Source organism: Branchiostoma floridae, chromosome 2, assembly GCF_000003815.2.
Source record: "Branchiostoma floridae strain S238N-H82 chromosome 2, Bfl_VNyyK, whole genome shotgun sequence".
Lineage (NCBI taxonomy): Eukaryota > Metazoa > Chordata > Leptocardii > Amphioxiformes > Branchiostomatidae > Branchiostoma > Branchiostoma floridae.
In genome coordinates, this window is record NC_049980.1 from 27,232,564 (window position 1) to 27,249,597 (window position 17,034).

The 17,034-nt window shown below is 38.7% G+C and overlaps 2 protein-coding genes across 2 annotated transcripts in view; both read left to right on the top strand.

The window, feature by feature from the left end:
• Positions 1-17,034, top strand: part of LOC118406008 (kelch-like protein 42) — a 266,342-nt gene that overhangs the window by 63,735 nt on the left and 185,573 nt on the right. The gene's annotated exons all lie outside the window — the stretch shown is intronic.
• Positions 1-17,034, top strand: part of LOC118405911 (serine/threonine-protein kinase ATR-like) — a gene marked incomplete in the record, with an annotated part of 48,386 nt that overhangs the window by 17,769 nt on the left and 13,583 nt on the right. Inside the window, 10 exon segments of the mRNA XM_035805750.1 lie at positions 67-206; positions 748-865; positions 1,535-1,672; positions 11,523-11,718; positions 12,308-12,486; positions 12,787-12,892; positions 13,423-13,573; positions 15,406-15,514; positions 15,978-16,040; positions 16,349-16,464. Of these exon segments, the coding sequence (XP_035661643.1) occupies positions 67-206; positions 748-865; positions 1,535-1,672; positions 11,523-11,718; positions 12,308-12,486; positions 12,787-12,892; positions 13,423-13,573; positions 15,406-15,514; positions 15,978-16,040; positions 16,349-16,464 (1,316 nt within the window).

The following is a 17,034-nucleotide window of genomic DNA, read 5'->3' on the forward strand; positions in this document are numbered from 1 at the left end:
GGCATTGTATGCAGCTTGCACAAACATTGAATCATAATCATGAAACATTCTGTCTCCTCTATCCAGGACTGCTCTGCATTTTCCATACAAGAGATACTTCAGACATATGAGTGTCGGGAGGGAACAAAGGACACCCTGGGGCGAAGGCTGTGGAGGGGGTTTCCAGAACACATTCAGGAGATTCTTTTACCTCATTTACACTCCAAGTATGTTTGTTGCATGTTAAGCATGTACATAATAGTATGTATCTAAACAAAATTCACCGTAGCCATACTGTGACTTGGTGATTTTTTTTATGAGATCATTTATGGTGATTATATTACTCCAGATAACAGATTCACAGTTTGACAATTAAGTTACTTTCAGAATGTGGTGTGTCCTCTGATATTTTGTTAGTGCAGTCTGTGGTGATTGTATCAACAGTTTTAACAAAGTTGCAAGTACTCTTCTGTGTCTGTATAGCCACCCTTTGGCGTAAGCACCAGCTTCGAAGGCCTGGCAACACTAGTTATATTACACTGAACAATCTGTCACACGAGTGTGACTTGTTTAGAGCTATGTAGAGAAGATGCTCCTTCCGCAGTTAGTTGCAATGAGTCACACTCTTTGACAGTTCTATGAAAAAGTAAATTTTTGAACTTGTCAATCCTGGGTTGATAACTCTGGTACTTGAAGGCATGACTATTTCTTGTTCTTCTGTAGTATGTAAAAGAGAATGTACTGTGTTACTCTGATCTCACCTGGCAGGTACATTGTGTTCTCCACTGCTACATGGACCAACATGAAGAAGCCCATCTACCGTAGTAACAAAGGGAGCACCTTCCAGGACTGGGTCTACAACTGGACAGGCTACCTCATCACTAAGGTACAACTACCTGAGTCCTGAACAGTAAAGTCTGTAACTTAAGTATGCAGGAAATTAAGGAAGATGTTTTCATTTAGGGGCCATGGAAACCGACGAAATTGAAGGATTCTGAAGTTGAACCTGGTTTCTTTTAAGCTGTGTCATACAATGTACAAAGGAACTTTGGCCAACTATATATTTTTATTTTATTAGTTGTAAGTTATAACTCTTACAACCAATGGTCTCTCTTAGGATTTATATGTTTTTAATCCCACTTACATACTGGTAATAATAACATTTTGTTTATTTTCAAGTGCTATATTGTCAAAAGTGTCAATTTTGATATGGATTTAATGGAATCCAATTCAAATGTATTAGCTTGTTCAGGTATACGGGTACAAGTACAGATCAACATACAAATTTCTGAATGAAATTAAATTGTGTAAATACAGATACATACAAAATGTAGTAATGCAATAAAACAGTTGGGTTCTTCATGCTTAATTCTTTATTGAGGATTCATAATGGCCAAAAACTGCTATACAGTCAGACCTACTTCTTGAAATAGAATCAACATTTTGTCTGCTATTTTAAGTTGCAGTGGTCACAGTATAACAATGAAATCAGACTAACTCATGACAAATCTCAGTAGTCAGAGGCCTCAAGGGTGCCACCTTGTGTTTTGCACAGGTAAAGCAGGACATGGCGTCCCGTGTGTTCCGTGCCTGCAGCACTGTCACCAAGTACAATGAAACTACAGCTCTGTTCCTGCTGCCCCATGTGCTGCTGCACGCACTGTTGGATGGCAGCACTGAAGAGAAACAGGAGGTGAGATGCCCTTATGTTTTTTTTGAGATGATGAGAGCTTTATTTGGTTTTGGCAGTTAAAACAAAAACTGAAATTTCATACCAAATTACATAATTTACGTACGCTTGCCAAAGAATTTCAATATAAAAGGGAACATCATCAAAATAGAGTTACATATAATACAAGAGAGTTACAGTCTGACAAAAAACAAACACTTGTCACTAAATGAATGTCTACATACAGAGTCTGATTGTATAAAGATGTCGCCTGGTATAGGAATGATTTTCTTGGTCTCTCAGTTCGACAAGCCGGCAGCGTGACATGATTACTGTTTCTCAGAGTACGCCCAGTCCGCTGTTGCCTGTCACCTGTAACCATGTAGTGTAGTGGATGGTCACTGGAGTGCATCTGGTTGAGGAGTGTTACTGCTGCGTCTTCGGTGCATACTGGCCTGATACTCATTCTTACTTATATTGCAAATTTGCAAGTTAAATATTCTCCACAGTATGACACAACAACTATTGTCATGGCTGTTGTCCTTGGAAAATTAATACATTAAATGCTTATTATTGTTGTCAAATAAAAAGTGAAGTTCAAAGATGATTCTATTATTATTAAATGTTGCAACTCAGTAAAGTCACATTGTCTGATTTGTGAAGACCTTTGCCTATATCGTCATTTTTAAAATCTTGTTTACTAATGAGTTGGTTTGCCTTCAGCACTATTTGGCTACCAGCCCAGCAGGCCTGACAATAAGTACAAAACAACTACATGAAGTCATATGACAGGACTTGTAAAACAAAATGAAGCTTTGTACTGAGTGATAGCTTTTAGTTGTAGTTTTCTGACACACTAACATATAGGCTGATAATATGACAACTTAAACTGACAGCTTACCTTTCCTCCAGACAACGAACTGTTTCCTTGCCTGAATCATGGCAGCCTAGCCTCCAGGTTCAGTTCAGGGTGCTTTTTGCCACTGACACTTGTTACAGGCCTTTTTATTGGTCAATTTTGTCATGAACAGTTGTTTACTGAGTGGCTGTTGTTCACCAGGTTATTCAGGCTTCAGAAGTTTGATGATGCCCCTTTTCCTACTTAAAACGTAAACCTGATGTGTTCAGAAAATACATCAGATTGCAGATAATTGAAACACTCATTTATAAACGACAATTCAGCACCAATCGTGCATTCCCTTGCTAAATACCAGTGTAGGTTCTGTCACACCTGTATGAATGCACCTGTAAGCCAAAACACGCCCTTCAAGGTGAGGCAGGGTCACATTTTACAGGTGACTGGCTCTGTCATTGTTGTGGTCCAACCATGGTCATGAGATTTGTGTTTACCCAGAGTTTTTCACCCTACATTTAACTGTATCTTGACTAATTAATACTTTAAACCCCACTTGCTGTATGAATACAGGAGGTACTTTGAGCCATTTGACATTTTCACATTTACTAGTGTGTATTTGCACATTTTTAAAAACTAAGTTGACGTAAGCCCACTGAGCCTCCGGTAAGTGTGTGCCTGTAATTCCAATTGTATCAAATACATTTATTTAACAAATACAAGTAGGTGGCACTTTGTTTTGTCATCAAAAAGGTACATTGTACAGGTATGGTGGGAACTTCTGGGAAGTACAAAATTTTGGCGTTGGCAAGGCTAGCCATGAGCTGTTATACAAGGAAAACCGATGGCTATCCATATAAGGACAAACATATGGCATCTCGCAAAGATCACCTGAGTTTGATCACCATAGCTGTATTATGCATTATGCAGCTATGGTGATCAAACTCAGGTGATCTTTGCGAGAAAAACTCTAATCAATGGTCCAATTCAGTTTGGGACTTTGAATGTGTCAAACTTGGCCTCGGTCAGTGTCAATGTGAGACAGTTTTGAGTATATCCTTGTGTAGTAGATTACTAAGTAGTAGGGATGGGTACCGGTACACAAAACCGGTTTTTCTTTTTGTACCGGTCCGGAAAAACAGGACCTGAAAAAATGGCTGGACCGGATGTTGGACCTATTAGAAAATAAACGGATTAAATGATCAGAAATTCGCGCGTTTTGGGGCATACCGGTCGAAGAAAATAGCAAGAGTCATTTCTACACAATTTTACAGTCAATCTTACAGAGGCAGTTAGTCTTGCAGGATTTTAGATTACCAGTGGGAGTCAAATACACCACAAAACATACTCTTTGTAGCAAAATGGACCATTGGCATTGTTTTGAGTATCGTCCATTCACGTCACATTCTTTCACATACTGGATCAGGTTCAGGTCCAGACCTGGACCTGATCCTCTGGACCTGGACCTGAATTTCTGTACCGGTACCCACCCCTACTAAGTAGAGTTAATCATACCTGGCACTGGTAACTGTATAGCATTCAGTTCAAATCTAATTATTTACTTCCAGACAATAAGAACCTCTGAAACAAACAAACCTTCACACACTGCATCGACTATTATGTGCAGAGGGACATCTACAATATGTACAGTTAGCTCCAATTTAACATCATAACATACACTACATGTAATCTGCATGAATACAGGAGGTATTCAGATCCCTACTGAGTGATTTTTGACGGATTTGAATGAATTAGTCAGCCAGGGTCAGCACAAGTCTTCAATTATGTGTTATGAATGGAGTATATTTGAGCTGTTCTATCACATTTATTCCACATGAGTATCCAGGCACATACATATACTTTTTACTACAAGTCTACATGTAAGTATATATGTACCAGGCAGGATGTGCTGCTCAAAAGGAAAAACAGTAAATACACCTGAACTTGATAACATTACATATGACATCCATTTTGCTTATCCTTCTAGACATTGAGTGACTATAAAGTGCCAAACATATCAACAATGCATACAACTTGATTTTTGATGATATTATACTCAGTTATAGCAATAATTGTGAATTACATTTTGTACACAATGGTCCAATGTATACAAGTTAAGTTAAGTTAAAAAGTTAAACCCTTCCCGCGCCAAGGGCGGTGCCTATCTCTGGCGCATAGGGCGGTGCCCATCTCTGTTTCATTAGCCCTGGGCCACACACAAAGCAATGTATACAAGGCCTTTCATAAATTTGATCTACTGATTCTACCAGCTGCCTACACATGTAAGTAACTATTAGTTACAAAGTTGGTGCCAAAAAGTGCAAACAGGGAGAAAGTTGAATGTGTTTTCTTCATTCCACAACAAAGCAGCAAATGCATTGATAGCCAAACATTGTATGAAATACTTGATTATCATCTGCAGTCTGGAAAACAACAAATGTGATTTTGATTGCCAGATTATATCATAGCATGACCTTTACCCCCTATAGTGCCACATTAACCATGTGTCCAGACTGATACATTTTTCTTGTCGATATCAGTCACCACCACATCTCCACCTGGTGACACAGCAACACCACAGGGACTCTTCATGCCACTTCCAATGTGACACAGGAATCTGCCCTGACTGTCAAACATTTTCACACAACCATTTCCAGTGTCAGTCACAATGATGTTTCCCATCCCATCAACACAAATGCCTTCAGGATTCAACAGACTTTCATCAGATCCCTCCCACCCAAACTTGAACTTGAAGCTCCCATCTCTGTCCAAGACATGGACACAGTGATTCTTGTGATCAGCGACCAGAATGTTCCCCTCCCCATCCACAGTGACATCTACTGGCCACCAAGGCTTTGGGGACCTATGGCTTGAACCATATGTACTCATGGCTGTACCCATGTCAGAACCACCTTGCTTAAATACTCGAAGTCGTCCATTCTTTCCATCATACTCTGTGACAATCACCTGTTCTATTGCCATAGCTACAGTTATACCATGGATGTATTTAACATGCGGAAGATCTATTCTGGCCAAACATGTGCCTTGCCTTGAATACTGCACTACATGATAGTTACTCACCACCCACAGGTTGTCATTTCTATCTACAGCAACGTCATGTGGTTCTATCTCTTTACCAGTTTCCCCTGGCAGAGTTGTTGTGAACTCTCTGATATAAACACCATCCATTGTGAACACCTGGATTCTGCTGTTACCCAAATCAGCAATATAAACCTCATTGTCTTGTTAGACAGCTACTCCCACAGGATGGTTAAACTCCCTCTTACCTGATCCCATCCTCCCAAACCTGACTTTCCTCACCCATGGTTGTCCTACCCTGATTGGTTGAACATTTACACCAGTCAGTGGTGTATCTATTCCGGCTTCCACTTTTTGGTTGGTCTCCTGAAGTTGCTGGATTTTCTCTTTCTGTTCCTGTATGATTTTCTCCAGTTTCTCATTTCTCTCTTTTAGCATTTTTACCTCTTTCCTTGTGGCATCAGTGTTCCCAGCCTGTTTTCTAGCTGTTGGTTGCAGGGGAGCTGGAAGTTTATACAATTGCAGACAGCATTAAAAGAGAGATTTATCGTTATCCTTCAGCTTTGACTTTTTTGAGTAACAATCCAGTGCAAGAAAAAATTGGTATTTGCTTGCAAACGATAAGTTTTTTTGACGACGCCTCAGGGGGAGCCAAATGGTATATTATTGTGTTCAGTCTGCAAAAATTCTAGGAATTGCACAGGCATTTTTCCACAGGAATGCCAGTCGACAGGCATGTTTGCAATATTAGAAGTTAGTCTTGCAATATTAGAAGTTAGTCCGGAGGAATTTCATTGGCAGGAATTTGGGTCATGCAAGCTCCCCCAGGCATTTTTCCTAGATAACTGGACAGTCAGCCACAGGTGTTGTCCAGATGGAGCACTTAATAAGTTGTATATAACAGACTTTTGCACAATTCATCACATTTCCTTGAGTTTTATAGAAAAACTCACATTTTCAAACATAGTGTTGTATCAGTCAAAAAAGGAGGGAAAGTCACATTACAGAAAGACCACTGCAGAAAGTTGGTAACAAGAGAAAGAGGTAGACATCACTCAAGAGCTAGTTAGTCCAGACTAGCTGACAGTTTGTAACCAAAGAAGATTGGTATCTCTGTGGTTACAATCCTCAGAGAATTCCTTATGTGTACCTGTTTTCTAAAACAGTGTGTGGCTGTTACAATGTTTTGGGATGCTGTTCCGTCACAAGTATAACGTTTAATGTCCTTATTTTTAGGAAGGGGTCATAACTACGTCAAGTTTGTACTTGTATATAGAGTGCTCTATACCCTTCACACCCCTCTTCAATTACCAAGACAAGCTGAAGGTTGTCTCAGAACCCGCAGGATAAATATCTACATGACAGGAATATCCTGTTGACAGTAAAAACAAAAGAATTTCATAATCAGGAACACCCAGTCAATTATTTTTCAGGTTTCCTTTGTCTTATGTTCACCTCCTGTAAAAGACAATCGCCGCCGTTTTCATTGCCAATCTTGTTTTCAACTGAATCGTATCATGTAAGGCTGATACCTTGAAATATTTCACCCATCTCCCCCTGCAAAAATGGACTGTTCCAAAGTCACACCTGAGCAAAATTGAAATATTAGAAATAGGCCTCTGCCCAAAAGTAGTCATGCCAGTACAAAAGGAAACTTTCCAACACCATAATGGTCACATAAGATAGAGAAATAGCAAAATGTCACCAGAAAATCCCCCAAATAAATCATTTTTAATTGCATTTCAAAAAATGAATGGAGTCCTTTGACTTTTGAGCATTTGTTCAAGCATTTTGAGCATTTGTTCTTTTAAAGCATAGACCAAATTTCAGGTCAGTTGGCTGCTATACCAGGGCAGAGGAGGCCAAACTATATTGTTTTGGTCTAAAAATGGCCCCAAAACCTCTGAGTCAGTAGATCATTTTAAAGGCATACAGTACATAGAAAAAAATTCAGGTAATTTAGCCCCAAAATAAAGATGAATCAATTTGACAGAAGAATAAGAAAAGAAGAGACATTGCAAAACACAATACATTTCAACTCAAATTTATGGTATTGGTGAAATATAATGATATGGTTTAAACCTTATTTCCTTTTTCTGACTTACCTGGGTTGGTCTGGAAGTGTTTTCTTGGCCTTTCAGGCGCATCATCGTGGAGAGCTTTCCTTTTGTTCAATTGGACAAAGTCAAATTCACCTGAACATTGATAAGAAAAAAAAAAAACTTTGTATCAAGCATCTCTGCAATCAAAGGAATCTCTAACTTTCCTCAACCATTCCAATGTAATGTCTTAGTTTTGTTTGTTTTATCTGTTTAGAGTATTTTAAAACCAAATAAACTATATTCAGTGATTTACATGTACCACCCTAATGAAACTATTTACGGATGTTTCAAAACTAAGTAATACTCAAATAGTATGCAATTTAGAATATTGAAAGCCCTGCAATCTACTTGGAGATTGTTCCTGGATCAACCAATCAATAAACTAATAATCAAACATTTTCAAAGTCATGTTTATCATAACATGTTATACCAGGATATTTGTCCTTCAAACTGTCCACCACATGTTGTAGCTCAGCATCTTGTAGGGCCTCCATCAGCACATGTATGGTGGCAGCGTTTCCCTTCCGCTTGTACCATTGCTGTAACAGGTCCATACAGCGAGACTTGTCATTCCGGTGTTTGGTGTCAATGTCGTCTATGTCCGGTGTCTCAAACCCAAGACACCAAGCCAGGTCCTTCCAGTCTGAGCTGACACGGTTCTTTATAAAGCAAAAATACCTCCCAACACCTGCAAAGAAACATGACTTTGTATAGCTGTACATGTAGTATGGGGAAAGATACGCAGACTATATACATTGTACATGTTACATGTGTATAATTATATAATGTATGATTTTATGTAGAAACTAGAAACGCCTTGTGTCAATATGCACACAATATGCTGCTTATTAATGGGGTCAAATGATATGTGAAGTTCTTTGATAGTTTTAATCTCAGCATAATTGATAGCATGAATTTAGAAAACTTAAGATTTAGTTTCTGATTTGAGGGGTGGTAATGCAACCAAGGTTGCCTTTAGCTTGAGAATGAGACTAGAACAACTACATACAATGTCACAGAAATACAGGATGTTGAACTCAAAACTGCCAAACCAGGAGCCTTATGCTTGAGATTGAGGCTTAGCCTAGAAGAACTTAATAATGTCACAAAAAGATAGGATGTTGAACTCAAGTATGTTGAAATATCCTATTACAGTAGAAGCCAGTTAATTGCACAACTGATTACTGCACACTTGTATTAATTGCACAGAATCCCAAAATCCGAAACCAGGGCGGTCCAGCTAGATAACTTGGCATTATTTCACCATGTGGATAGTTGCACGAAATATGCTGGCAAATGGGGTGTGAAATTAAGCGGCTTCTACTGTATTTAATCAACATAATTCACATGCAGACCTCACCTTGTTTAGACATGTTGCAGTCACACATTTCTCACCACTCTGATTCAAAGCTTACATCGACTTACTCTGAAACAGGACATGTTTTGCCATTGTTTATTGTTTATATTGTTATTACAATGTTTAGTAGCAGCCAAAGAAATTAACACTAACAGTTCCTTAAAGTTGTACATTTGTAGTGGCCAAAGAAGACACTTTACACCGTACCTGAAAGTGAAACTAAAATGTTGGTTTTAAACATTACATAGCATTTAGACTAGCTAATATCAACTTTGTACTCAAAGATTTTTAGTGTTGCAGGTTTCAGACATACTGAAACCATCTGTAACTTACAGCTTACCTTTCCTAGAGTCAAAGAACTGTTTCCTTGACTGCTTGTCTGAATCATGGTAGCGTCTCTGGTTTTGAGTCAAGGTTCATTTGGACAGTAACACTTGTTACAGGCCTTCTTATTGGACCAGTAGCAGGGTCAAAGTTCATCGGTGACTGGCTCTATCATTGTTGTGATCTGACTGCAGTTGTGTTAAGTCAAAGTTCTTTTGACTCAACTAAAGCCCCACTGGCTACATGGATACAGGAGCTTACATCAACTTGCTCTAAAATATAAAAGACACATTTTGACATTACAATATTTACTTGGCGTTACTTACTGTACAGACAACATTTGCAAGCAAATACAGCATATTTCAACCATATGGACTGTTCCAAAAGTGAATATCAAAAGAAAATGAACCCCAGTGTGAGAATGGGCTCCTTGAGAAGCACTTTTAAAATGGACTGGTCAAAAAACACTTCAACTAAAATATTGGACTTTGCAGATGATTACCCCAGAAAATTGAATTCCTCCAAGAATGGGGCCTTTCAGTGGTAGCCACCTGTAAAGTCAACAAGTCCCAAAACAATGGAATTTTGAATCTCCACCCCAGTCCAAAATTGATTGTAAAAAAAAATAAAATTCCCCCTAGGCCACACCAATTTAATTTCTTGGTTCACGGATTTTTTCATAAAAAATATGGAGCGAGAGGGCGAAATAAAAATAAAAATAAAAATTGTAAAATGGTTGGGGTAAAGGTAAGGGCTAATCCAAAACATAAAGAATAAAAACTTTTCAGCTTGAAAAAGTACAAAAACACTATTACTGTACAGTAACACCACGTGTTCATTGAAAATTACAAAGGTAGTGTCAGTTTTTATGTTTGCTACACCAGAAAGTTGGTGAATGGTTTCATTAATGGTGAAAATTTGCTGAGTGGTAATTTTTATTTTTATCTTATTTTCCAAAAAATAGGAGCGAGCGAATCCGTGAACCAAGGAATTAAATTGGTGTGGCCCTATGAAAGAATGGACTCTCCCAGCAACAACCTTGTGTAAAGTGGAGCAGTCCAAACACCCTAGTCTAAAATGAATCACCCTAGTCTAAAATGAATGAAAAGTCCCCTGCAAGAATGGACTCTTCCAGTGCATACCATGTCAAATAAATAGAGATTTGCACCACTACACACACACTGATAAAAGGTGTGGGAAGGATTTTTAACTTTGGGTTCCTGAAAGTGCAGACAATTTTGACTGTATTCTTCTTTCTTTATAGCTATAGTACGTGGGTGGTTCAGAAAGTAATGCAACTAGTCTTATAACAGGCTCATTTTTTCATTGCATGAGTTGAAATTTGGCACAAAGGTAAAGGCATATATCATTCTTGAGATTGACATATCTCAATTTGTTTTTTCAGTATGTAATAAGTGAGTTCAAGATGACCACACCCTTGGTAGCCCGTCGGAAGAAATGAGAGACTCAATTAACATGTAATTGATAATGTCAGAGACTCACTTGCACTTCTGTCTATTGTAAAAAAACTGAAATGCGTATGTATCAAGCTGAATTTCTTGTCATGCCGCATTCACCTATTGTCCAGTCAGTTTTAATTTAAGTTTAAATTTTTAGTTAATGAAAAAGCAGTGTATACAACCCTTTAATCAACAAATCACGTATTTGGCTATTATTCAAACTGCCTGTAATGTAGCAACTCGCTCCATTCTAGCAGCTGTAAATTAAAGATAACCATCAGGAGTTCAGAAATGAAAATTGGCATGTAACCTATAGAGACACTCACTATTACACACTCAGGTAAAATTCAGCTTCCTACAGTAGTTATAAGTTGTTCGGATCTAGAGGAACTGATCATCTTGAAATCAACTAAGTAATGCTCATAAAAATCTGAAAAACAAATCAAGATATAATGTAATCTCAATATTATTATGCCTTTACCTTTGTGCCAAATTTCAACTCATTCGATGAAAAAATGTTATAAGACCAGTTGCATTACTTTCTGAACCGCCCTCGTAGTAATACTTTGCATTGTGAATACCCCTAAAGCAATGCTGCTATTTAGATGCAACTTATATTTTAAGAAATGTTCACCTCTTGATCTGTAATACTTGCGCTGACAATTTTTTTGCTCTGACAATTTTTTTGCTCGTCAGTTCTGACATTTTCTGTCGTTTACATTTTACATGGTCATTACAGGCCTGTAACGAAATCCTGGCAGTTCTGAAGTACGCTGAAAAGATGGAGGAGAAGGGGGCGCAGGATTTCTCCCACATGGCAGCGCAGACCGTGTTCTCGGTGCTGGACCACCTCACACGCTGGTGTCGCCACAGACAGCTCACCCTGTCGGTACAGAGGGACGATGGGAAAAAGGGCAACAGGTCATCAGATAGGGGTAAGCACAACAAAAAATCTGTAGATACTTCTTTACAGGACATTGCCTGATATCCAGCTTATTCTAGAATGTACATTGTAGCTCCGATCCGGTTACCCCTCTGATCACTTTCCTGCTGAATGGTCTGGCACCCATTTAGAAATGATTGATAAATTTGGATGTACACCTGACATGTAAGCAGCTCTGATTTGCTCCAGTCCTCTGTAGCTGTCTGGTAACAGGAATCGAACAAGCATTTGCAACGTCGATCACAGGTACAAATGTACACTGCTTCCGAGAAACATTCCATACCTGAACAGTTGCTGACAAAATCAATAATGTTTAAATGGGAACAGGGTGGAAACACTGCTTGGCAATAATATTCTTTCTGATGGGGACAGTGCACGCATCCAGCATCCCTGTATCCCAGTATAAGGAAGCAGTTCTGTGGTGTCAAATCTCTGCACATAAAAGAACCAAAAACTTTCATTGAGAAAACTAGGGGTAACCTGGTGTGCGTGGATGAAAATGCATGCCATTATTTTTATTATCAATAAAATATTATGATTTGCCTCATTCTTGTTTTATATTTCCATCTACCTACTCCCAGTTCTCCTGCGAGACGACAGCCCGTACAACTCGGTGCAGGGTTTCCTGGACCTGATCCCTCAGGACGTGCTGGCCGTGGCATCCTTCCACTGCAGGGCCTACACGCGGGCACTCATGCACTTTGAGTCCTACCTGTCCGCCAGTAAACCTGACATAGAACCACAGTTGTGCTTGTTACAGGTAAAACACATTACCTTTGTTACTGATCAGCCACACATTGATATGCAAACTCCTTTTTTAGTTGCTATTAGTTTGAATTGATCCACTGTTTGAATTTCTGTCACACATCTGCAAGTGATCAAGACGAAAACAAAAATATTGTGACAAAAATTTACAATCTTTATTCACAGCTTAATATGCACAGTTTGTAGCATGGAACAGGCCATGCCACAGACTCTGTTTTCATTTTGATTTTCCTGTCCTGCATTGTTTTATTGAATCCGACAACCCTAGGTATTTTTTTTTCCAATTCTCCAACAGAAGCTGTATGTAGCCATGGATGAACCAGATGGGGTAGCTGGGGTGATGGCCATACGTAAGAGTGAGCCTGACATTAAGGAACAGATTCTTCAGCATGAGAGCATAGGTAAGCTGGTCAATAACTAACTAAATCAAATCATTATATTTTTGTCTTCATATTGCTTTGAGATTGTATGAATTTCAAATCCTGAAGACCACTCTTTTCTTACATGCCTAACTGGGAATGCTTATTGGATTGGATTATATATAAAGTTTTTTACAAGCACCTAGTCCAATGTCGCAATCACGTGCCCACATTTCGATGAGTTTTTGTCACTTTCCTCATGGCAATGCTAATTCTACTTTGCTCTGCATTTACACATTGTAGATGTCTAGAAGCTTGTTTGTCATGCACAGTCCAAAATCCCGTCGTCTCTCAAATAGCTTCGACCAAAAATCTGCATTGATTGTTTTTTTTTTATTTTGGCCTCAATTAGAGTTTACAAATTGCATGTAAGATCTATACTTTCTTGAGTCCATACAAAATTGTAGAAAATCAAATTATGTATTGAGACAATCATTTGTGAAACTTTTAGATTTGTTTATCTTAAAATTTGTAAACCATTTACATCTTTATCCATTTCCTGCCTCTTGCAGGAGAGCTGCGTGATGCGTCTGCGTGCTACGAGCGAGCGCTGCAGACGGAGGCCAGCACCGTGCCTCACCACCAGGGCCTGCTGCGCTGCCTACTGGGGCTGGGACAGCTCACCACGGCCATGGTGCACGTCAACGGGGTTCTCGCAGATAAGTAAGGAACACCAGACTGGGTCATAGAGAGTTTGGGACAAAGTAAAACCACTGTGCAAATATTCCTTAGGCCACACCAATTTAATTAGTTGGTTCTCGGAATCGCCGCTTCAAATTTTCCCAATTTAAAAAAAAAAAAAAAAATTCCGTTCAGTAAAAAAATCGTGCTGCAAAACTTTGGTTCCGTTAGAGAAACAGAACGTCTGGAAAGTACCAGTGCATTTACTTTTTCTCATCCCCAAGTCCTTTGTTACAAATTGATTCATATCTTTTTTGTTGCAAAGTATATTTAGGAACAAATAAATAATCGTAAAATGAGATACACATGGGCATAACATAACGTAGCAGAACCAGAAGTTCAGCTGAGCATGTGCTCTCTCTCACACACACTTTCACATGCAAATTTTCAATTGAAACACAGAAATCAGCACCCAAACAAACAACTCAATAAATCACCAATACTTTTTCACTCTTGTACCTCCATAGCCAACATGTTTTGATATGCCTGAAATGCCCAAAGCCTTCCAAATGGAGATGAAAATGAAGTCGGACATTTTCCCGGGCGGCCATCTTTCTTCTTCAGCTTTGTTTTGACCCTGCAAGTCAAAAAAGCGCCCCCACGCTGTTTCTAGTGGAACTGCAGATTTGGCTAGATACATGTAGTACCATTTCAGTGCTGATTTCAGTGATTGCATGTAACATTAGGTTTTTCTAAGGAAGTTTAATCAAACTGCATCTTAATTATTTGTCAACAAATAATTGTACATGTAACAAAAAGAGAGAATAAACCTATGGTTTTATACAACATGTAGTTCAGTACTTTGGCTTGTTCATGTATTTTTGGGGAGTGGAAGTATTTGTAATTTTGTTTCCAATTTGCACCAGTTGACCATGAAATGTAATTAGAGCCTTGGATAGACAGATTCTTATCAACTCAGAGAGCAAATAAGTCTTCCAGCAATGGTATTTTATTTCTAGAGGCAAACTTAAATAATGTTTGTTGTTGTCATTGCATCTCTGTAAAAATACTATATTGGTCTATTTGAGAATGTTTTGTGAACATTTCTGTTTACTGTAGCAACTGTACATAATTTAATGTATATTGTACAAATTTATGCCAACATGCAATTTTGCATGTAATTTTAATTGATTATTAATAATAACTATTTCTAGCACACGTATACCATGGGTTCAGGTCTGGACTAACCAGCCTGGACCTGAACCCAGACTTGTTGCAATTTTTTTTTTTTTTTTTTTTCGCCCTGTCGCTTCAATTTTTTTAGGAAAAAATCCGAGAACCAACTAATTAAATTGGTATGGCCTTATGAATCTAGACAAACCTTTACTTGTAAAGCATATCTGTAACAGTTACATTTTCAATATCACAAAGAAATAAGAAGAAGCCGAATGTACGCAGTAGAATAGGATTCTTGAGTAGTGTATGTGTAGATTCATTGTATCATTATATCATGTTGTATCATCTATTGTGACCTGTACTGAACCCAGTGGGTATGAATGTACAATAATAAAGGTCTTCATTCATTCAATGTTTAGTTAAGTGGGTATTCACTGTTGCAAAAAGTAAGACTCAGCAAGAGTACCTTCAGCATAAATGAGAATATTCATTTAGTGATAATGGATTTATGCCCTGAGGTGTATATGGTGAATGCCTGCTAATCTCATACATGCCTAAACATGATATAAACCCCAGAAGGAGTGATGTGAATGAGGACTGTTTATTTAAGAGGTTCTTATACATGTAGATAACCCAAGCAGGCTTTCTGTCATCATATTCACCATGCGAAAAGTGAGATATTGCTTTTTATGCTATAGGCCAGAGTGGACCAAGGACCTGAATGCCTTCAGGGTGGAGGCCTCATGGCAGCTGGGTAACTGGGACGGACTGGAGAACTATCTGAAAGTCTACAATGGAAAGTCTGAGGTGAAAATAGCAACTTGTTAGATACAGTTATTTGATCAAGGATTCTATAAGAAGGATCCTATAACTGCACAATACTCCACTAATCTGTGTAGTACACATTTTTTTTTTCAACCTTTATTTAACCTTGATACATCAGTCGGCCTGAGCCGTTTTTCAAGATAAAGCCTATCTGATTTCAATATGTATTTAGTGCATGGTAATGCAGCACCATAACTGTACATACATGTAGCATATGCACACTTACTTAGCTCTACATTACATTGTCTGTGTTTGTGTGCATGTACCTGCCCACATGTGCAAGGATCTTGTCAACTTGGTGGTGTTTTAATCTGTTATACATGTACCATATACAGGTTCACAATGTTGTGTAACGTTACACGTATTGTAAATGTACACATTACAACACTTATTGTATAATTGAGGACAGATTCAAGAACATGTTAACTTTGTTTCTGTTCTCCAGAGCAAGGGTTCCAGTAACTGGAGTGTTGGACTAGGAAAGATTCTTCTGGCTGCAAAACACAGGGTAACATTTTATGAATACATTTTTGTATGAGGATTCACATAATTTTAACTTCAAAGGGGAAAAAAGCAATTAAGTATTTACAAGTTTTCCTGATTTTCAAGTACGAAATTGTAAAAATTGTCATCTTTGAGACAGGAATTACCCATCTTTGCTGGTGTTTTGTTTGTTCAGCACAAGTAAATGTTCTTGAAATTCAGGTCCAGGCCTGTACCTACTTGTTTGTTTGTTTCAACTTGTATTTTACAGGTACAGATATATGGAATTCATAAAATGGAATTCAAAAATTCAGATATTCTCCGCTTCTGCAGGATGAGGAAGACTTCTGGCACCAGCTGCAGATTGTGCGGAATGACCAGATGGGCCCGCTGTCTGCAGCCAGCATGGAGAGTGGGTCGTACCAACGGGGATACGACTACATTGTCAGGTGGGTGGGCCAAGTCAGCATGTCTTTAAGTGCCCCTCAATATCTGTATTTGTATCTATATAGCCAGTATAACCCTTTGGCGTAACACACCAGCTTCGCAGGCACGCGGTGTGGCAGCAGCTGGTTATATTATACTGAACGACGCGCGTCTGTCACACCTAACTTTTCCTAAAAATAATGTCTTCACTTCATACAATCACTGTGTCTACTGCTGTTGGTGTCCCTATTTGCATTTCAGCGAGTCATAGCTCAAGCATTACTCTTGGGAAATTTTAAGATCTTTGACTCTTTTAAGTAGCCACTATTAGATGTCTTACAAAGGCTTTAAGAAGAGAATGTAAGTGGAATCTCTTTCTCGGCTTGGCTTCGCGAACAAAGATCGTCTAGGGACAGGTATATATGGGACACCCATATCCGAAGATTTGCACGCATTTGCATGCGCGTGAGATTCTTCCCCGGGCTTACCAATACAGTCCGTACTAAATGAAGCAGGACACGCACGTGCCAAAACCGCGCTAGGGGAAGCAATAAACGCACGTGCCAAAATCGCACTAGGAGAAGCAATACACG